At 37.7% G+C, this 23,547-nt stretch overlaps 1 protein-coding gene across 2 annotated transcripts in view; it reads right to left on the reverse strand.

Moving 5' to 3' along the window:
* The window catches only part of rpgrip1l (RPGRIP1 like), a 62,962-nt gene that overhangs the window by 32,987 nt on the left and 6,428 nt on the right, over positions 1-23,547 (reverse strand). The window contains exons 4-13 of one of the 2 annotated variants that reach the window (XM_015368670.2): positions 21,928-22,214; positions 20,763-20,868; positions 20,465-20,608; positions 14,820-14,925; positions 11,941-12,087; positions 11,642-11,715; positions 9,500-9,639; positions 6,244-6,350; positions 5,810-5,860; positions 4,668-4,847 (exon numbers count right to left, since the gene is read on the reverse strand). In XM_015368670.2, coding sequence (XP_015224156.2) covers positions 4,668-4,847; positions 5,810-5,860; positions 6,244-6,350; positions 9,500-9,639; positions 11,642-11,715; positions 11,941-12,087; positions 14,820-14,925; positions 20,465-20,608; positions 20,763-20,868; positions 21,928-22,214 — 1,342 coding nt within the window. Of the gene's footprint in view, positions 1-4,667; positions 4,848-5,809; positions 5,861-6,243; positions 6,351-9,499; positions 9,640-11,641; positions 11,716-11,940; positions 12,088-14,819; positions 14,926-20,464; positions 20,609-20,762; positions 20,869-21,922; positions 22,215-23,547 lie in introns of those variants that run through there. The other variant, XM_069181258.1, reaches the window with a different exon arrangement.

Raw genomic sequence — 23,547 nt, forward strand, 5'->3', positions numbered from 1 at the left:
ATACTTACAGTGTATGGATAAATCTGAACATTATGATTATTTTTTTTTACAGCTGTGCTGCTGCTGCATTCACTTCTAATTTCATACATTACAGTCACATCATTGTTACTCATAAATGTTGAAAACTCCTGAGACAAACTGGCATTTTGCTTTCTAAATCAATTTTTAGTTACATCAAGGGTTGGAGACTACTGCATTTCCTTTTGTTTTGTTCATACATGGGAAACACCAGGAGAAATAGGAGTGTATAGAAGGCCTGTTCAAATGAGGTTAATTTAAAATGGTTTTGAAGATGCATCAAATATCATGTGCTAGTAGTACAAGCAAACATGGCCACTTATAGGGGTACAGAAGAGAACGGCATGCAGCTCTTCTGATTAGTAGACCCATCAACAACTGCATAACCCAACTATAAACCATGAACAATCAATTGATGGCAGTGTATGGATAAATCTGTACATTGGCAGACAGAATCTGAACATTCTGGCCACAGAAGATCTTGCCCTAAACTGCAAAACCCTTCTTTCTTTCAGCTGGGTATGGTATAACATGCTAGGACTGATTCCCTCCCACAGAGTTGAAACTAAAAGTGGAAATTCTGTTTTCCACATCTGGTGCTGAACTCAGGTTTAGAGCATATATTTACAATAAAAAGCAATAGACCCCCCTTCTTTCTTTACAATAAAAGGCATTTAGCTGTGTCCGTGAATATAATTGTCCTACTTTACTTTATGCGATAACGCAGTAGTGCAGCCAAATTACTAACAGCCCAGAACCATAAATTAACATTTTTAACGGGTTTCACTTTCCTTAGTGTTTGCCTCATATTTTTCTTCTGTAACTGCAAGGCATTTTTTTAAATAACGAGTTTCCAGGCAACAAAATAAATGTTTCACAGATCAGCTGGCGTTGCAAGAGCAATGAAACGGTGCAATGATTTTAAGAGCAAATACAGGATTTAGACATTTCTTCAGAAAGTTTATTTTATAGAAGCAAGAAGTTTTACTTTGATGTGCCACGATGTCAGGCAGTAAGAGAGGAAAAGGTAGCTTGGATGGGCCTTCATTGTTATTTTTTTTTATTGTTGAATGAGTTCACCCTTTCCTAAAAAAAGCTTAGAATAATGCTAATAAGAATGAGCAAATTAAAGGTTAAAAGCATATCAAAACTTTAAAAATCAGTGAACAGGTGATTTGTCTGATTGCAAAATCTTTGCAAAATTGAGCCTTCTGCAATTACATACAGGCAGTAATTCATATTTTTAAGTGGTTCAATGTTAAGTAAATTTAAATTGTATCGTCTCGTCTCTCACTTATATATTGATAGAATTCCTTTGGCCTGACACGGTGGTCATTCAGCACTGCCAACTCAATACCCCTTGCTAACTGTAAGGAAAGCAAAACAGCAGAGAATCACCTTGTGGACTCCAGAGGGAGACAACTGGGTAACTTTGGTGGAAACAAGTAATGAAATATTAGAACACAAAACCTCTAGAGGTCCTTGTACAGGTGAGCTTTCCCTGAGAGAGCTGAGACACTGGCGTCTTGCTGCCCCACAGTGAACAAGGGTGGGAGGTTGTGGTGGGTGGAGATGGGGGACTGTGGGTAAAGACCTAGTAGTTTATTGAACTGAATAAACAGCCCAGCCTTCGGCCTCACAGTTTATAGAGACGCCACAGGACCTTTATTGACTCATAAATTCAGCTCCCTTAAGAATTATCACTTAATTAAAATAACCCTCACTACTTGCATGCACCTCATTCACAGGGAGAACAGAAAGAAAACATCATTAACAGACTGTTGTGTTCAGGAGGGTCTGAAGGAACACAAAAACTGATACATTCATTACTGAGTCTCAGTTACACTTTTTTCTATGTTGTCCTTTCAAGGTGTGCAAGAACTGATTAGTGATTAACAGTACGTATATTCAAATTACCTCAGCTGAGTATGTTTACTGAATGAAAGTACATGTTTCACAGCACGTGAAGGGCCTTGACGCTACTGAAGATCTGCGCAATCATTACTGCCACATGTTAGAACATGCAAAATCAGCCTTCCATATTAAAAATATAACATCTGAAGTAAAGTCACTTTAGAATGAATGAGGCCTACCATGCTGGGAACTTGACCCTCACCTGCTCCCAATCAGTTCAGTTACCTTTTCAAACCACTGTTTTTGTTTTACATCTGAATTTACAAATCAAACCAAGAAATGGCCATAGGCTTGTATTAATGCAGGAAAAAAAAGGCCTCCAAGCCTGCGATTTGTCAAACTAGCATTCAAGACATTAATTTAATCAATCAGGGATGTGGCATAATGTGGCCACTCATTCAGAGTGCAAGTACATGTCTTGTGGTTTAAACTGGTTTAATACAGGACGAATGTGGTACCAGCGGCAGCTCCATTCAAGTTGTTTTTGGCAGTTTCTTTTGACATTCTGCAGCAAATGTAAGCTGGTACTATTTAATTTGATGATTTAATAATAAAATGCATTTGCTTTTAAAAACAACAACAACAAAAAATAAAATCTAGACTATCTTTGAATTTTCTGTCTCTGCTGGATGTTTTGCGAATGTATTTCAGCTGACTTTAATGGTGAAGCTTTTGGGAGCAAGTCGTGTAAATCTGTCCTCAGTTCCCAGCACTGTGAAAGAAACTGTAGGCCTGTTACAGCCCCTTCTCCTTGCCTCCTGCACCCACATGTCCCACACTAGAAGACGTTTTAATAAAACAAATTCTTAAATATAATTCTGATATTAGATACAGCTAAAGAGAACATGCTTCAAAAAACAAACAAGAACATAAGAAAGTTTGCATAAGAACAAAAACTCATTTTATAGATCACTTTATATGCAAATCTCCAGTCCCTAAGGATTTTATTATAGTAGAGGTATCATAATACAGACCAGCTACAATATGGATAAATCCTCTTTAATGTTCTTGTCAATAAAAGAGCAGCTGCAGCTGAGATAAAATGTAGAAGCAATTTGCAAGGGTTAATGTGGTAATAAAATTAACTGCATTTCTGATAATTGCTTTCTGGTTAATGTACTTTCAAAAGTACATTTTTGCAAAGAGAATATTCATGCAACTGCTTAAAAACAAACAGAAAAAGAAAAAGGCACTGTTGGATATCCAGGGAATTTTGAGGAGGTCTGAATACAAAAAACATTAGAACTACATGTTCCTTAATATGACTATTAAAATTAAACTAAAATATAAAATTAAATCGTTTGTGTTTGTGAAACTAGCAGTCCCCTTTACAGTAACGTGGGGAACACCAGATAGCAGTGATGGGCATTGAAATGAAAAATAAAACAACCCTTTTGTCTATTTGAATCTAACAGAAGGATAACAATTCATTATGGTGTAATGGTGTTTATGGATTTTATAATCTATTATTGATTCTATTTATCAATACCATTATAATTGATTATAATTATTGATTATATACAATTATACAGCAATACCCATCACTGCCATCACTGTTAAAGCTCCCATGCTACTGTACTTGTCTTTAATATTTATCTTTATTATATTTATACAACTAATTAATCATTTACATTATAGTGAATCAGCAAAAATTATTAACAGTACAATGAACATTTCTTGTGATTTATTTGAAAGATAACAAAATCTTCAGAATATGTATATAGCTTCCTTTCTTCCACACAAGCCTAACATGGAATGATTATGGATTTAAAATAGTGAGGATTAAATTGTATTTTTTTTACTACAGTGCTTAATTTGTATTATCTGTTGCCACCTTATACCACAGATCCATTTCTGACATTAGACATATGGAAACTGTTTAAAACAACCCGTCCTAAAAGGGAGGATTTTCCCCAAAGCAACCGAATGTGTAAACTGAGCAGATACTCATATGCTCAAACCCATGTACTGTTCAAGTATCCAGCAAATTTAATTACATGCAATAAAATATTAATCAGACCCAGATGAAGTGGGGAAAAATATTTTCGGCATTTTATAGCTGGTTTGGGGTTATTTACACAAGATAAACCAAGCTTTAACCCATCCCAGATACCCTCTAGGACAGAGTGGAAAGACAGATTCAATAAAGAATAGTACGCTCTTTTACAAATACCTAAGGAAAGGGACAAAGGCTTTTCTGTTATGTGACGTAAGAGAATGGGTAAAAGATCAGTTGGATCCTGTCATTAATGATGAATTACTATAGTTTGCTTTCATCTAAACTAAATGTATCACATCATAAATGTCCAACAGACCACTGTGTACTGAGGTCTTCACAGTAGCCAGCTTGCCAGAAATTATATAAAGGGGTTGATCTTTACACCATTCAGACATCCAAGGAAACTGGACAGCAAACGTGGCAAAAGCATGTCAATGTGTTGCCAGTCTACCCAGGCCACGTGCAAAGCATGGCAGATGTGACAAGACATGGGAGGCTTCGGAAGAGCCATTTTATCTGTCACGGCACACAAAACCGTTTTTGATTTTGAGAGTTGACACATCTGACAACAATTGTCTAAGTATATTACCGTTTTCCCTTCTGTTTTCTCTATAGCAATATTCTATCCAAAAGAGGACAGCTTAATCCCTCTGGCGTATGGTGAAGTACGTGTCTCAGGCCAGACAGAACTAAGGATATCATCAGCCAAGCTTAGCTGCAAACCAAGGCTAATTACCTGGTAGTCTTTATTAATCTTGTGCTGCATGATGAGCATGTTCCTTGTCTTTTCCAGCTCTTGCACTGTCTCTGCATGTGTTGCCTGGAGTTCCCTCATGGAACGCTCCAAATCCTTGTTCACATCTTCCTCAACTTTCTCCAGAAACTCAAGCTCTCTGCTCTTCTGGCTTTTCCGAACCTGCAGCAGAAATAGTTTTTATTGTAGCTCCCGTATGGCAATCAGAGGCCTTCTCATTATCACACAATGATCTCACAACAAATGCAGACACTGATGCAAAAATTACTGGCATCTATAGTATGATTAAATAGCTAAGACATGTTCTTTAATTGACCATTAGATGGCTTACTTGCACAACACAAACTTCATTTACCAAACAAAGCTTTAAGGTTTAGTGATGCAAATAATGAAGCAATAAAAAGAACAATGCATTTATTAACACAGCTACACAAAAAAGAGAAATATCTGACATCAGGAAGGTCAGGAAAAGGCATGTCTACACGGTTGGAAAACCACCGATAGGATGCACAGGGCAGTTCTTCATTCCAGCTTTTCTCTTGTATTAATCAAACAAAGAGGTACTGTGGCTTGTTCTCACAGCGCCTGCATGCACAGTATCGACACATTACTCTTTTTACTGTGACCTTATAAATGTCCCTAAACCAAGTATGCTATAAGTATAATATTTAAAAAGTGACTCCTATTATTTTCTTGCGTTCTAAAAAGGACCGTGCAAGCTGTGCGTTTGTGTTTTTACTCCCCTTTCTCCTAGATTATTAGGACACATCTTGCATGAAGTCACCAATCCAAAGGACTTCCTATTATTACAGAAAAGTGGGAAAAAGACTTTTTAAGCAAATGTTCCCGGGTCTCGTCTAATTCACTTTCGCTGTAATAATGAAATATGTACAGAGCCAAAATAAATTTCATCTTGCCACCCTTCCCTCTCCCCTGCGCTTTTCTCATATTAAAAGGCTGACATTTGCACATGTATGAGCAGGCAGCATTAGCCACTTAGGGGTACACAAATGAATCAGCCACTTGAAATGCCAGTCACTGCTATCAGGGCACACGAGGGTCATCCAGTTATTAGTCTACAGTGCAGACTCCAATTGGAAAAGGGATCAACTTCTTTGAATTACCTTTATAAGCATCAATGCCTCACTGAGTTCAGCCACATCAATATCACTCTCCTGAAATTAAAAACAGTCAATAAGAGGGCGTTATCAAGTGGAAAATGAATTATGGAGAGATACACTAAAAATAACATGGATTTGCTCTAAACATGATGCTTTCTTTCAATGTCATGAATAAATAAACGTCAGCAGTACTTTTTGCATTTTCCTTTTTCCTTTGCTTTTAAGGATGCATACTGCATCATGTATAAAACATTGACGGGATACCTTTTCACAGTTTAAAAGAGCAATGAATGATTAAAAAATCAAAACAGATGCAGACAGAAATGTAGCCATATATCCAGAGCTGTCTGCAATATGGTTAATAAATTTACAGCACTATATCCAGCTCTGACTATCTTTCTATAGCTACCCATGCTTCAGTCCTTAACCAGGATTACCTTGGTGAAAAACTTCATGCGATCTTTAATTTCATCCAGCTGCTGCTTTTGCTCCAGAAAACGAAGCTGCAACTCTCTATTCTCTAGTGACAAGCTCTCGTTCTGTTCTGAAACAACAACAGAATAAATTATGTTATGCTTGTATTTATTGCTCATGTCTGGGTTCATTTTTAATTAGCTTATTGCTTTTATGAGACACATCTTACTTAGATAAACAGCTATGTCACATCATAAAAATACACAAAAAATAGCATGCATTACAAAATCTTATAGAACTTTCTTGCTACAAGAAAAAACAATTCTTAATATCATTTGAATTAGAATGTACTCTAAAAATCCTTCCGCAGAATTCCTTGGAATCTCTTAAAAATACCTCTCTTAACGCATGATCTAATCCTTATATAATTTGAATTTAATAACCTTGAAATTTTGATTTATGAAATTTGCATCTTGCAGATTTTTACTGCAGTTTCTGAGGCACACAATAAAATATACCCCAGTTATAATTTCAATTTCTGGATTTATGTGTGACCCAGATTATTTATAAATAATTGCATTTTTCCCCAGCAAAACCGTCACAATTAAAACAAAGCATTCAGCGGTGAGCTTATGACCACTTAAGATGTGAATAAAATGGAACAAACACTGGGATAAGGGTCCCAGCACAATTTCAATCGGTCACCTATGAGGCCTGGAAAATCGGGAATGGCGCCCTGTCTGGCTTGTCTTTGTACTGATGCCCACTGAGGCATGTTCCCAGCAGACCACCCAGCACGGGCCAGGGTGTTATCAGCAACCTCCAAACCTTATTAATCCTGGAGCCCTTTTAATTGTGTAGGGATACTTGACTGAGGCACACCCACCCCCTCCTCCACATGCCACCTGATACCTGCAGATAAAACAGGTTTAAGGGGACAAAGTGATGAAAGGCCGGGACTTTAACCTGATCAACCAGCCAATTCCCTTCCCAGCTAGAAGTCTTTGAACCTTGGCCACCTGGGTAAACTGTAATCCCATGGTTAGATCCGAGGATATAGGGTCAAAACAAAGCCAGTACTGAAAACGATCTTATTTGAATAAAAAAAAACATATTTCTTCTTCTTTCAGATTATTATCAGTTTGTGGTGATTTAATTTAAATCACTGCTATTCTTCTGACTAAACTGTATAAAAAACTAGCATGATTGATTCTGAAACCTCTGCTCTGACTCAGTCTCGTCCAAATTCTTTTACAGATTAATTTGCAAGGTGGAAGCTTCAACTCTTACAGTATAAATCAGTCAATCAATTATCCATATACAAAAAATTTCATACAGAAAAACCACATCAGGCCCTTTCTGTGTTTATTCATTTAATAATTACAGTATTTATCTTTCCCTGGAAATCTGGCAATGAGGAGATGAGTGGAGAAATGCCAATTTGTAAACTGACAGTGTGTGTCTGTGCCATCTGCAAATTAAAAGTGTATCTCAGTGTAATTGCTTTGTAGATATTTAACTGTGGGGAACTGTTTTAAAATTAATCAGCTCCCTTCTGGTAAAGTCAAATAAAAGGATGACATTTCTAGACCTCACAAATAAGATTACAGAACTGTGACTGAGCAAGCATTTCAGTCAAATTTAAGTTTCTACATGTGCCCTCCTTCTTCAGATCCCTCGTTCGAAAAAAAGTTCGAAAAAGAAAAACACAAGTGATCATTTTCATTAGACAACCTTTTGCAGAACTATGTTTGTAGTAGAGGTCAGTGTGTCACATATGGTCTATACAATAAAATATAAACTACTCCCGAGACAGTTTCTTCAAACATATTGTGGGTGTCTGTAAAATCAAAAATAAAATAAACTATGACTGTTTCTTGAATAGTGCTAAAAATTTAATGATTGAGTATTTTGAAATTATGGTCAAATTCAGACAGATAGGGGGAAAAAATGATCACAAAAGTCTGTAGATTTTGTTGAGCTGGACATATTTAGCATACATGGGGTTGTTTAAATTGGCATTGTAATCAAAGATGCGTTTCGGATAAACGTGTGCCACACGACAGTTGGATAATATCAGGAGTACAGTTAGACATACGAAACTGGTGGTGAAACTGAACACACTGGCTTGCTGACAACAGTAAAATATGTCCTAGAAGACTTTTCCCAGAAGAGTTTTTTTTCCTCCTAAAAACACATAGGCCAAGTAGCAGGTAGGGTAATGAATTTGCTTTTCAAAATCCTTGCCCACAATTACTTGATTACGCTGTCTTTTTAAAACAATCAGACATGAAACCTTTATTTGAGGTAATAGGTCAGAAGACTTGGGAAACCAAGAGACCAAAGAGAGACGACAGAGGCCAGTCATAACCTCAGAGGCAATCCAGCTGTATGCCCAGGATTCTATAGCACATAACCAAATCATCTTGTACTGCCATGGCAACAGTGCCACAAGGCCTTTGATGCTTAGGATCTGGTGACTTGAACATAGGCGTGCCAAGATGGCATAGCCCATTTCCTCATCAGTTTTCAGTTGGGTCTGCTGACCCATGTGGCTAAATATCGATTTATGTGACATTTATGGCAGCCAAGCTGATTTAGTTACCCTCTGGTAAGGCACTATTTTGACCACAGGGCCCTTATTGTTGATTTAAGCTTAATGAACCCCTATTGGGCATCTAACCAACGATTCAAATAAGCTACGCCAAGTTTCGTAATTGACTGGCTTTTGCAGCAGACTGAAATATTTCAGTTGTTTTCTCTGACAAGAGTCAGGGCAGAGACAGTGCCTGTAGAATTCTAAATAATGAATTCTCTTGTATGGCATTAAATAGGATTCTCAGCTCCACTTAGCTTATTAACAGATTAACATCTTAAGTACTTAAGATTTTTGTCAGCTGATTTATTAGTTGACTACTGTTACACGCAAAGATCATTTATGGCTCTGACATCTAAACTCTTTAAAACATATATAGAAAAAGCAGGTAAAGTGGCAAGAAATGACCTGGGGTAGATGCATTTCATATTAATGTGACCTTCCAAACAACATCTGTATTTGGTTAAACATCTATAGCATGCTGCATGGGGGACACCCCAAACTTTCCAGAGAGCTGCTTTCATGTAGCATGGCCCAATTATAAAGCAGAAAAGCACCAACAGCTAATGTGCGATTTCTGCATGGTTACTGGCCTTTTTTCCCTCTTCTGATTGTGACTGTCCACACACTGAGAAAGAAATGTAGAGTCCAAGACCTACAGGAACCACACATACGCCATTTACCTCTTTCACGTTTGATTCTGTCCAGGATCTCATTCTTGTCAGCAAGATCTGATTTCAGTGCCACCTCTAGTTGGGCAATCTGCAGTTTCAGCTGCTGTTCTTTTGTCTTCCATTGCTGTTCGTGGGTCACATTGAACGCACTGTGGGAAAGGGAAAGATGTGTGTGTGTTTCAGGGAGATGGGGGTGGGTGTTGGGAAATAAAAACATAAGTAATGAGAAAACATGTGGCATGTGACTATTGGAAGTCATGAACAACAGAAAATAATAATTAAAGCAAAAAAAAAGCAAGCTTTTCGTGGCTCAGAGACCGCTGTCATCATGTCTTAGGAATTAGGCAAACATATGCTGGTCTGCTGCTGTTGAAACCAAGGCGCCTTACTCAGGCTGCGGTTTGGGAACATGAAAGACTCTGTGGGATGAGCAAAAAGACTGGCCTTAATTTAAAGCTTCGTAGCCAGAAATATTGGCAGTGCGCAGCATTTGTGGGACAGGGAAAGGAATTCAGTTACATATTCCAGTGGAGAGCAGAGTTCCAAACAAACCCAAGCAACAGGCTGCTGACAAAACCATTCTTTCCGCATACAAACCCCTTCTGTACTGAGCAAGGCGGACTCCCACCTGACCCCTGGGGAGCCTGCAGAAAAACGGAGAGGGGATGCTAGCATGTCTGAGCTACCAGCTCCTCAAAAGTGGGGCTGGCCACAAAGTGACAGCAACTGTCAGGCTGGCAGCATCCCTGTGCATTTGGCTATGGTGGTTTCTGAACAAAGCACTCTTTGTCTTTTTCCATTATAGCTGATTAAGCTATTAAATATGATATCTACCAGAAAAACCTTTACACAGGGGTCAGCACACAAGCACGAAGGACGACAAACGAGAGGGAACAGTTATTTGTGCAGAAGACTCCCCTGCACATGTTTTTGAAGAGTTACATGGTGTTGCATGAACATGAAATCTGGGGTATTCCAGCAAATGAAACAAATGCTGCTTCCTTCCTAACATTTAAAAGTTCATCTTCAAAATAAAAAAATTGTATGAAAAACTATTTCTAAAAAATTAAGATACTTCATTGTACAGTAATATTTTAACTGCATCTCTGCTGTTACATTAGCTATAATCTCTGGACTTCATGGAGGAATAATTCTGTAAAATTATTATTTTCATGTTTTCTGCATATTGTATTTAAACACAGCTGAGTGTTTAAGGGGATTGGAGGTAAAAACACTAAACTTTAAATTTCACTACATTCTCTGTAGAATAAAAAGGAATGACAAGAAAAATCCTTCAAATTTTAATATTTTTTTTTCTGGACAGCAGAAGATCATAAGATCCTTTTTAAGAACATGCATAGTTATTCTGGATCTTAAGCCTAAATAAAGAAAAAAACATGATAAGAAAAATAAATATAGTATTCCTTATTGATCTTTTTTTAAGACTGAACAAGAAGACATGATTATGAGTAATCATAAGGAAGATTTGGTTTTAGATGCAGAAAGAATATACATTACAAAAAGTATTTCTTCCAAAGAAAATAATAAATAGCAAGTAAGCTGCTTAGTATAAGAGATCTTATACCCAGAGGGATACAAGTTGTTCTGTGTTTTGCCTACGTAGTTTTTGTTTTGGTGGCGATGGTGTAACTTTCTCCTCATATTTTGATAATATGGTGTAATTATTCAAAGTTAACTTTTGGTCTGGTCCTTCCTCTGTGGTTGACATTTAGCATGTTCAGACCATGCTTTTAAAAATGCCACCACGTCGACAACTCCTCTTCTTCATGAGCACTGTGTATTCTAAAATTGTATTTTCTGTATATAAACCATTTAAAGAAAGACTAAATACAAATTCAGAACATAAGAAATGTTACAGCTGAGAAAAAGACATATGGACCTTCTAGCCTATCTGGTAGTTAGTAGTTAACTCGATTCATGGATCTCATCCAGCTGTCTCTCAGGAGAAGCCAGTGTATCGGCTTCAGCAGCATGGCTGGGTAGCTTGTTCCAGACTCCCACAAACCTTTATTTTTTTATATTATCAAGAAGTGCTTTTCAGAAGCCTTAACACATTGAGCATTCTGTATTCAGATGATACATTCTAAACATGTTGAATAAGTACAGAAAGTACAACTCTAATCCCCTTACCTATTGAAAAGTTTATCGTAGTTTTCCTTGAGCAGATCTCTCTCTTTCTCCAGATCACCGATCCGGTCTTGCAGCTAAAACAGATGGGAGGATACAGCGAGACACACCAAAGGGGATGTCAAAAAGGCAAAACAATAGTGGTGTCTTGACCAAACTCAGACACACATGCAGAATCTGTCTCCTGATAATCTGGCCCTTTTGACTTTATTACACAAACTCTTGATTGCCTGCACATAAGGTAAAACACATAGTAATGGATTCTGCCATTTGTCCAATTTGTGCGTCAAGCAGAAAAGTACCTCTTCTGATCTCCTCTGTGCCAGAGAGCTGGCCTGCAGTTGCTTCTCAAGACTCAGGCCTTTCAGACGCTCATCCTTCAGCTGTGCATTGAGCTCATCCACCTTCACCATCAGCGCATCATGGCTGGCCTTCAGAGTCCTCTGGCTCTGTGGAGGAAACACCAAGCCAGTCTGTGAATTACCAGCTTTACACGGATTGAGGATTGATGCTGAAAGCTGAGAAAGCAGCCCAAATGGTGCAGGAAGGCATCCAAGGGACAACCTGAATAATTTGCTGTGTCTTAAAGGTGTGGCCATTTTGTGCACATTATCTAAACACATAGTTATCTATTAGGTGCTGTAAGATTACACTCGTTGAAAACAATGGGAGGAAAAATCACAAAGACAGAAAAAACATGCCTTTTACAGTAACATTTTTATTTTTAAAACAAACTTCTACCGATTATTAACAAAAGATAGGTTCATGCGTTATCTTCTGCTTTTTTCAGAATTCAAAACAGGATGGGTATCTTGATTGGGTATCTCGGCTAACTCTTACAGTTAAAAGTGCATGCAATGCTACAGAATCTAAACAAGCTTAAAAACTCTCTCTATGACAAACTGTTCCCACTGCTTCAAGAATTTTTTTCCCCTTTCAAAGCAGGGAAAAAAACAAAGCAGATTGTGCAGCATTAGTCACCCGCAATAAAAATTAGTCTACATCCACTGTAGGTAAGCCAAGTTCCTAGGGCTGAGAATATGCTTGTGTTTCAAAGGCCTACCAGTAGGAGACAGCATTGACTGACAGTTTATGTGATAAGAACTACAGAAGGGAGAAAGACATGGCTTTTTTTTACCAAACCAACACAGTTTATTGGGGTGGGGCTGGCAGAACTGTACTATGGCCAAGAAGTGGCCCAATTGTACATCTGGGGACCAGATCAGACATGCGAGTTACAAAAGAACTGGTCAGGATTACTGACCAGAGCACCACGACATGTGGCAGGCAGAATGCAATTCTAACCACAGGTATGTGACTGAATAGCTCTGTCCCACACTGTCACTAATCCTCAGCCACAGAACATGTTTAATTTATTTAGGTACAGTAAATGCTGCTCACAGCCTGGCATTTCCACCCCCTTATTGCTGTTTAAGACAGCGCACACTGGGACGACGCCACTACAGCACAGCAGGGTTATCGATACTGTTAAAAACAATATATGAATTTTATGTAACTTCTAAAAAAACAGAAATGAGTCAGGGTGACCCAGGCAATATTAATGTAGACACATTTTCTTTTGAATAACATAATGAGCACGTTTGGACAACTGTCACAAGGAAAACCCTCACCCAGTTTAATTCTATTAACTTTTATGAAAGTAACGGACTTGTTGAAATACCTTAAATCTTTTTATTTTGTGCTTCATTAACAGGATTATATCTCCAGTTGGGAGGTATTATTCAAAACCACATTTCCACATTTGTTTTTACAATCACACAGTTCTAACTACCATAGTTAAGTAAATAACATCAACAAGGGCTTCGTATAAAAACAAAATTGCTGCTGTAAGAGTGTATTTTCATAAACTGTTTTCTTTTGCAGTTTTAACATAACTTGATTTCTGAAGAACCAGACTGGGATAAGAAGCACAAAGGTCTGACTTCAATGACTTTCGCAAATCCACCAATAACTAATTGAATAGTTCAGAAGGAGAGGTTGGTAAATAAAGAAATCTGTTTTAAAGGCTATTAGCACTTGGTCAAGAACATACTGTATGTGTTTTTCTCAAGTGCTAGTGTTTTTGAAAACATGATATCAGCAATTTCTTGGTTATTAAAGTCTTTAAAATTTACTTAGCCAGCACACACTTATTTCCTAGACTTCCAAATTCCACTAGAAAGCAGAATGAATTGAACACTTTTTAAAGGCAGCTAATAGCCCTATTATATAAATGATACTGAGATTAGGCATTGTAGTAAGTGCCATTTTCTCTGCAAAAAGAAATGTAATGTAACATTTGCATATAAATTAGTAAGCAATTTGTTATGCCACAGTACCTTGAGTACAATACCTCCTACAAGCTTAATCACTTGGTTAAAAGGACCCTGAAGGGACAATTTCAAAGACCTTACTTTATTAATTAGCTATGGATTGTGTGTGTTGAGGCTTCTGGGTTTGCAGGTAAAATGCAAAACATCTACAGGCAAGCTTTAATGATAGAATATCTAAGATGTTTTTATGTCATGCTTTGTTTTTTTATCTTTAATGCAAGGTGAAGGATAATAAATCTGCCTTTTGATGGTTACAGAGCAGTGAAGGTAGGTTATTTCCTGCAGAATGCTTTCTGGTACACCTTAAACCCCACAGGTATTTCCAGAAATGGGCACTGCTCATTTCTTAGTAATGTGTCCTATAATTTTTCCCTTTGTACATGTACATGTGACAGATTTAATAAAATATACCTGGTCATCTGATTAATACAACATCTGAACCAAAGTTTTACCACAAAATTTACTTTTTTATATGCATTTCTAAATTTCCAGAATATATTCTTAAGTCTCAGCCTTCAGCAGATCAATACTTTCTTGTGTACTGATGAACTTAATGTCTGTTATATAAAATCTAAATTTGCTATTTGTTGTTTTGGTGCATGGGATAAATAATTACTAATGCTTACTGCCATTTGCACTGCAGTCTGACGAAAACTAGTGTAATCCCTGGTGTTAAGAACATCCTTAATTCAGATTGTTGAAAAATAATTTGATATTTCACATTTTGGTTATAGACCTGCTTCTTTCTCTCTTTGTTGTTTTTTTGCCTGCTTCAAAATGTTAGAAGCAGTGAGTTACCAAACAATTTGAAATCCGTGCATGAAAGCAAGTGCTGAAACTTTTGTTACCTCCTGCAGCTGGAAGAATCTCCCCTCCAAAGCAGTAAAAGCATTGCCTTTCTCGGCAAGCTGCTTCTGCAGTTTGATCATCTCCACATTGTCCTTTATGGTTGACCTACATGGGATGCACAGTATTATTACTATTATTAAACTGTAAATTTAAGATAAGTGCTGTATTGGCCATAAATAAAGAAATTCTAATACATTAAAAACAAATCAGAAACAGCAGGTAGAATCAGAATTGTTCCTATTTTACAGGTATGGTTTACCAATGCTATAGGAGGATATTTCACAGAACATGCACTTAGAATTACAAAGAATAAAGCCATGAGTTAAATTTGTTTTATCAGTTGCAAAGCTTACATCACCATGCATTTTAGGCCTTATGAGACTAGCTGATGAAAAAGTTGAGGAAATTAAAGTGTTGGTTCTGATCAACTAAAATCAACAAACAAGAAGACAATCACACCCGAAGAAGGCTCCACAGCCGAAACGTTGCATTTCTTTTTTTCTCTTTTCAGCACGGAATAAACCTTAACTTGTTCTTTTGCAGCCTTAACATGCTAATGCAGCTTCCTACTTGAACTACTTCAACAAACAAGCCTACTGAAACAGAAGACAACATGATGCACAGCAAAGGAAAGTTACAAACTTTAATAAAGTAGAAGGAAACATTATAATACTGCCCCGTGACTACCAATTTTAGAGCCACCTGTAAACAATCTGACTCATATTAGGAACCACATAAAAACAGCCTAAGAAAACAGTTCCAATACGGTAATAGGGCAAAAGACATTATAAAACTAAACCACAGAAATATGAAAAAATATAATACTATTTAGCAATAGTATATTTCTCTTGTAATATTTATGAGTGTATATATATCTTTCACGCACATGTTGTGAAGGAAAAAATTGTCACAAATCTACATTCGGTTCAGACAGCGGACTCGGAGAGCCGAAACATCTGCAAAGCAGCTGAGAGCCAAGCAATTTTGTTTTTGTTCTTTCAGATATCAAAGACCAGGGTGCTCTGGCATTGCCCAGTCAGCTGTCCTTAGTCAAAAGACAAACAAGCAGAAAAGCTAGGCTACTGCCCAACAGACATCTGTGACACCATATTGGAAGGAGCAGCCTGGCTTACAAGTGTCCCAACTACATCCTGTACAGTAAGACAGCAACGTTGTCAAGAAAGCGTGCCTATGGAACACTATTATAAACACACCTTGTTTTATTAATCTGGCTCACTAATTAAATACAAACAACTTACAAAATACTTCACGGCTTCAAAAGATTTTACTGGGCTACTTTTCTTGAAGAAAAAAAGTAGTAATGGAAAGCACTCCCTGGTGAGGTGTGTGGTACTTCCTTCATGATGCACGTATTTTAAGAACAGGTCAAGGTCTTCAGGTGCCTGATAGGACAATCTGATTGTCAATATTGTGGTTCTGCTGCAGGTTGGATCAAGGAAACCCAACTGGTTCTTTTCTGTGTAGCCAGCTGTGTTCTTTCACAGACGTTATAACTAACCTGCACTTACTAAGTGTCTTTTGACAGTAGGTTCAGATTAAAAATAAAGTTACAGTACTCAGTAATGGATCAAAATGAGAATTCAGATCAAAATTAGGTTGCACTACTCAGGACTCATAAGTTTGTTTGGCATAGACAGGAATCTAGCCAATTGCTTCTCTCACAACAATGATTGGCTTCATCCAACAATTTCGCTGTATTACTGTTCATAAAGAAATGTGTGGTCAGGTCCAGGAAGGATACCCAATACCATATATATACATGATAAAATCATGAATTTTATTTAAATTTGTTCAACTGACTCCTATGCTGATTTAGTCTGAGAGTGATCCCATTCTACACTCAGATTCTCAAAATGTATTTCAACATTATACTCATTTGGATGTCATCCCAATCACATAACAGGGTATAATTCCCCAGTCTGGAAAAAGGAAGCAAAACAAACAATAACCCAAATTTAAAGCACATAATTATGTGACATGTTTGTATACGCTATACATTTTGCAGTATATCGGAATTTGCCTGACCACCAGACACTTACAATTCACAGGCTCAAACTAAAACACAGCAGTGCAAATTAGAGGCATGAACCTGTGAGTCGATACAAGATTTAAAAAAGCGTGAAAGCTCTGCTTTTTAAAAAAAGTTTTCTTCACCGAATTTCACCAAACAAGGTCTTCCGTGTAGGAAGAAATAGAGAACGAACAAAAAAATACTAATAAAAAGGACCACAAATAAAAAAATGCAATGAGCAATGTCATATTTTACAAATTATTGTCTGCCTTGAGACAGAAACCAATTTGTATAATAGACATTTATAAGATATTGTGGTTTTCAATGTGGCAATAGGCTTGTGTATTTCACATGATGGTATCATGGGAAAAGAATTTCCTAAAGACAACTAACGCACCCCCTGCCTCCCTGTCACTAAGGACCTCTACCCAAGCACCATCACACTCGGGACATCATGTTCTTTTCCCTCTTCCTCTCTTAAACAACTGCCCTGTCATGTGCTCAGAGTCAACTGAAGTTCATAAGGAGAATTACTAGAAGCAACAACGGGCGGAAAACTAAGAAAAACTAACCCAAGCTGTTTTTTTTTCCTGCTGTGTCAAATGTTACACATTAAACACAAATATTCAGGAATGATGGGGGTGAGCAACAGAATATACAGCCCTGTCCTTTAAACAAGATTATACTAACACAGAAAGAAAACACAATATGACTACATGGAGCAACATAGGATGGCTCCAAAACATAAGCCTAAAATAATCAACTACTTAAACACAACTGAAAAATAAATATACAGTATATATAAATCAATGTATTATGGAGCAAGGGGTCTTCAATTTTGAGGATACCCGGCAAAAACTCTGAGCTGCTAGCTTGGACTAAAAAGTCAGAAACTGAAGTCAGAAAAGCAGTTTCACTAACAAAGCTTTCATTCTGGAAGAAAAAAACTGAAACGTTTGAAATACATTAGGCCCAAATATGACACATAACATTTTATAAAAATCTGTAGTTGCAGCTATTGAGTTTCATGTGTGTTCTGGATGTTTTATTGGTAGGACTCTTTGCAAACCACAAATACGAACTGCTGCAGTGCAGGCAGCTGACTCAGTTTTGCTTGGAAATGGACCAGACTGAAAGCTCTTACAAGGCTCAAATTTAAATAATTATGTTAATGTTAATGTGAGAGAGCATACATCAACATTGTGTGACCTGACTACTTATTACAAAGCCATTAACAAATTAAAAAATAAAAAAGAACTTGGGCTACACTTTCTGATGACTGAATGTGAACTCGCTGTCACTAATATTGACAATTCCCAATTTTTTATTACATTTCCTTTATAATCTGCCTTAAGGTTGCTTCCATTTATCCACCCATCCAATGAATGAGAAATTATATAAAAACAGAAAAAAAAATATTGCAAGCCAAAAAAATCAGGGCTTCTTGAAACAAATGTAAGATTTTTAACTAATGAGGCATTATGTAGAACACATGCAGAAATCACAGCTAAGTGTTCTAAACTGGGCCGCAACAACAGGAAAAAACATGACTTTAATAAAAGCAAGCAGCATTTCGGTTCTTACATCAAAGCAATTAAGGGGCTTTGGATAACCAAAAGTTTGTGTCATGCCGATGCCAAACCAAAACGGTCAATTAAACACATGCTGTGAGGAGTTTAAATAACATTTTTCTTAAGGGATCTCTGCCATAAATGTCATGCACAGTTGGAAGTCACTGCTCTTCAGAAACCTAGCACTCTGGACCTACTTTCAAACAGGAAAAAAAATGAATATGTTCCTCCAATGTCCTTTTTTTTTTAACGGACCAGGGTCATAGCCATTTGATGCGTTTTGGTGGGTTTTAAGTGAGGTTAACAAGAAACCACATGAGGACCATTTAAAAGGTGGTGAAACACAAAAATGGCAATTTTAACATTCCCCTGTGTTTGTTTAAACTAAAGCTGTGGAAACAGAAACATGATTTTATTTCGGACTGAAGAAACAATAAAAAATTTTAGGTTTGATTTAAAAACATAAATTTCTCCTTTATTCAGCTAAGTGAGTTTTTTTTGTCCATCTATCACGATTACTGAGCCCACAACATCGTTTACAGTATACTGTACTGTATGAGCCTTGCAAAAAATGTCAATACTACATTCCCTGAGTGAACTCCACTCTGTTACATTGATTTGCATCATGTTGTGTTTTTTTTAAATTACTAAAGTAAATTTCTGGTCTTTTTATCAAAGCAGAAGAATGAGAAATACAAGAACACAACTTGTATGTACTATCCTTATTATTATTTCTGAAATGGATTCCACCACACTCTTAAAGTGGCGGCGATCCAGTGAGAACCCCTCACATTCTCGTGATGATAATGAGTCTGTTAAGCTGGTGCTTTGCACAAATAATCATCACTGTACTCTGAATATTTTCCTTTCATCTTTTCAACTGCTTAAAGTGCCCTAACTCCAAGCGTGATTTTATTACTACTCGTGGAAGGACTTCAAAAGGTCTAGCAGGACATAACTGCTGTGCAATCGGACCTGCATTTCCAGTGCTGCACCACTGAGGACAGACCTGTGCAGCCTGAGCACAGAGTCAGCTTTACCATGTGCTTAGAGTTCCTTCAAAGGGTGTCATTATGCTATATGCCCTTATCGGAGATTCAGAATTTAAACAGCAGGGAGCCCTCTCTAATTTCCAGGTTTTGTATTTCTAAAACATTATTCTTGGTTCTGCCCCTTTGCACACCACTGTGTTTAATCAGAAGCCAAGCCTTGTTTCCGTTCAAGTTTGCCTCCATTAAACAATGCAACTGAAGCATTGCAATTTTTTCCTCGCCCTTTAAAATGACCGGCTACTCTCAGTCCTGCTTTTTTGTTGTTGATTACAGAAGACCCCCTTAACACTTCAAATAGCACAGAATCATTAAATTACTTTTAATACTTAATAATAAAAGAGAGCCAATTAAGCCATTGTGTTTTTTAAAGATCAAATTAAATTCTCCCAATCAAATTCTCCCTATAATACTTCTGAAATGTTCCATGAAAATATTTGAAAAAATTAACCGCTGGGATAATCCTTGTGCCACACAGTTTACTTTTACTCAATACTGCATTTCTTTTCCAGAGGAACATATAAAAATAGTAGCCCTGTGCCATAACCATGTTTAAAACTGAACAAGTAAACATTCAGGAAGTCAAAACATAAATACCGCTGTAAAATGGACTAATGTAAAACATGCCTTTTTACTTGGTATTACTTTATTTTTTATTTATTTTTTACTAATTTTGTTTCATATTTTATATTATTTATATTTATACATATATTTTTTAAAACCACAGTACTGGCACCACTTTGTTTTGTTAATGCTGTTTCTGATAAGAGGAGAATAATATAGCTTTAACTCTTTAAAATGCAGGCTCTGGATCAATTAACTGATTGCTACTCACTCGTTAACTGAGCATGTTGTGTGGAGTGAGGCTGCCAGGAGGAATGACAAAAAGCAAATAGTACTGTATACGATGAAAGTCTGTGCACAGAGTGGAGTTAGTGCTGCGCAGACAGTTCTGTACATTGGCCAGGTGTGCAAACTGAAGCAAGTAGTACCTCTGGCCAGTGGCCTGATGCTCTCGGAGCTGCAGCAGGGACTCCTCATACTCCTTCTCTTTCCACTTCAACTGTTCCCTCAGCATCTCTGTCACCCTGTCCATCTCCTCCATCTGCCCTTGCTGTGACTCGATCACATTCTCCCTGCAAAGAGACCAGCGGAAATGCACAGATCAGAGAGCTGCACTATCAGTGCTAAAAACAAAAACAAAAAATCAAGGGAATATTAATGCAGAATACGAGACTAACAAATATCATCTCAATTAACTATTCTGAGGCAGAGGTTAGGAACACATACAGGTTGCGGATCTCAGCTCGGGCATCATCCAGCAGGCTGTGTCCATAACGGGGGGCAATGGTCTGGGTTGCCCTTGCACTAACATCAGGCTCCATGCTTCTGAGCCCTGTAGGACAATCACAAACATCTCTTCAGACACAGACTTCAGACTGCAGACTCAAGGCCAAAGCAATCACTTGGATTCCAAGAACTGCAGTAACTGCTACCTGCTTTCTGTTACATTTCAATTTAAGAACTTTCCAAGAAGCTTAAAAAGAAAATTCTGTCATATGTATAGTACAAATCCAATGCAATAAAACAGAGTGAATCAAGCTCATCCAGCAGCAGTAGTGCTGTAAAATGTGGTGATTTTTCTCCTTTGTCGACGTACATTTTCCAAAAATGAATACATGTAAATAAAAAAAAACCTTTTCTAAATGAGTAATTTCTTGTGTCACATTGTTTATAATATTTCGAGCGATGTCTTTTGCATATTAAAAACATCACTTTTACTGGCCTCCCAGTACTCTTGGTGTCTAAATCACAGCAATATGACTCTTCCAAATATGTTCTGGAAATTATCCCAGCACAGAGGCACAGCTACATTACACAAGAGCTGCAAACTCTTTCTGTTTACAAAACATGTGGTGTTGCGTGATCATTTCAGATTCATTAGCATATATTAAATGTGCCTTGTTTTCATAAAACAACTTATTGGCCCTGCTTATTTTGAGGACGGCATTTATATGGCAGGACTTACTTCAGGAACAGCATGGCTAAGCATCTTGTACAGAACAGAGCTAAGTAAAGCATGTGACAAATCGGATAAGAAAATTATTCCATGACCATGACACATTTTTTGAATTAATTATCTTAGCTTCTCCTGAGCCATCAAAATTGTTTTTCACATCAACCAAAAGCACACACTAAAGCACCGCTTGGAATCAATACTGCTACTAAGACATATAATTAAAGTAAGGCAAAGCTGGTATATGGACTATCAAATTGAAAATGGACCTTGTTAAATGTAACACATTCAGCATGAACATGTTTAGGCAATAGTTACTGGCCAAGTCTGCTTCAGAGATGGTGAGGGGAAGAACTAACTTTGGTGTCCTTTCATGTATTTGAACAGCCCAAATGAAATGAGCTCAGCAGGGGCACGGCTTCTGGGAGCGTACCACACCTCTGCTGGGCTGAGCGTCGTCCCGAAGCTTGCGCAGGCCACTGTTGATGCGGGACTGGACGTGTCCGTAAGGGGACTGCCTGCGGCCCTGAACCTGCAGCTGCTGCTTGGCCGCGATCAGTCGATGCCTCAGCCCCTCGTTCTGCTTCTCCAGCTCCTGCACCTTCTCCTGCAGCTCCTCGATCAGCTCTTCCATCTCCACGTCCCGGCCCAGCGGCCGCGGCCTCCCGTCCTGCTGCTCGGCCCGCTTCCTGTCCTTCACCAGTCGGATCAGCTTGGTGGCCATCCTGCAGAGCCCCGGCACAGAAAGAGAGACGGGGAGGGAGATGGGGGTAAAAAACGGGGGGAGAAAGGTAAATGGGGGTGGTATTGACATAAAAAAAAATAAAGACAGAAATAGAGGAATGTGAAAAGTCAGCAAAAAAAAAAATCTCTTTTGAAAGGGGGTACATAATCGCTATGAAGACTCCAGTACGGAACCTGAATAATAAATTTCAGGTTTTGATATAACTATTACTGCCTGTGAAGAAGCCTTTGAAGTTAATTGAAACCACTGGGCAGCAATCTGCTTTATAGCACTGACAAATAACAGTTTCCTAAGGCTTATCGTTGAAGGTTAGTGCACAGGGGACGCACATACTTGCTCCATATGCTCATTCAGTACAAAAAAAAAAGTAAAATCAAACGCATGGTTCTATATGAATGCACCACATAATGCTAAGAATAGTTGTGGCCAGGGGATGTGGTTGGTAAAATGTACAGTTTGCAATTCTTACAGTACCTTAAGTAAAGTCAAAAAGATCACTAATAACATAGGAAGTTCCAAGGCCATATTGTTTGCAGTTTTGCTGCATTTTTTTTCCTTTCTTGCAGAAACCACATTACAATTTGATAATGCTATATAAAGCGTAGGTGGCCCAATATAAATTCCCCAAACGGGAAACACGTCCTTATTTATAATGGAACCTATCTTTAACTTTATGATCTTTAAATAATGTAAAAACCTAAAGGCTTCAGGAAAAAATGACTGCCGGGCTGGCGTTCTGCTCTTAATACGGACCATACACAATGGTTTTCGTTTTCCTTTAATGCGCTCAATTGTATTTCTGGCACTGAGCTCACTTCACCTTTGATTCCTGCCAACCTTTTTTTTTATGCACTCATTATATTATAAAAAAAGACGCCTTGTCAAAGGGTAGTCCGGAGCTGATGCAATGCACGATAACAGAAAACACGCTTGATAGTGAATGGAAAAAGTAATGTTGAGCAGAGAAAAGAAAAGGGGATTTGATGAGCTACAGGAGTTCACATTTTTTTTCCTAAGATCATACCACATCTGAAAGTGTTGCAAATGCTTTCAAGCCCATGCCCTGTGTTTAAATTAGGGGGAAAAAAAGAGAGAGAACTCAAAGAACAGAAAACAGGATTTGTTCAAAAGGTGAATGATTTGCTGCAGCACAAATTGCAGGTATTGTTGGCAAGGTGGTGCACAACTGCAAATTAAAATCCTAATTGCTCAAATTACTACTTCGTAAAAACTACCAACAGCACCTGAAGTACTAATTACACCTTTCTGATCCTCCAATTAAGTCTCTGTATATAAGGACACTTTTATATTGG

The sequence above is a fragment of the Lepisosteus oculatus genome, chromosome 20 (assembly GCF_040954835.1).
Source record: "Lepisosteus oculatus isolate fLepOcu1 chromosome 20, fLepOcu1.hap2, whole genome shotgun sequence".
Lineage (NCBI taxonomy): Eukaryota > Metazoa > Chordata > Actinopteri > Semionotiformes > Lepisosteidae > Lepisosteus > Lepisosteus oculatus.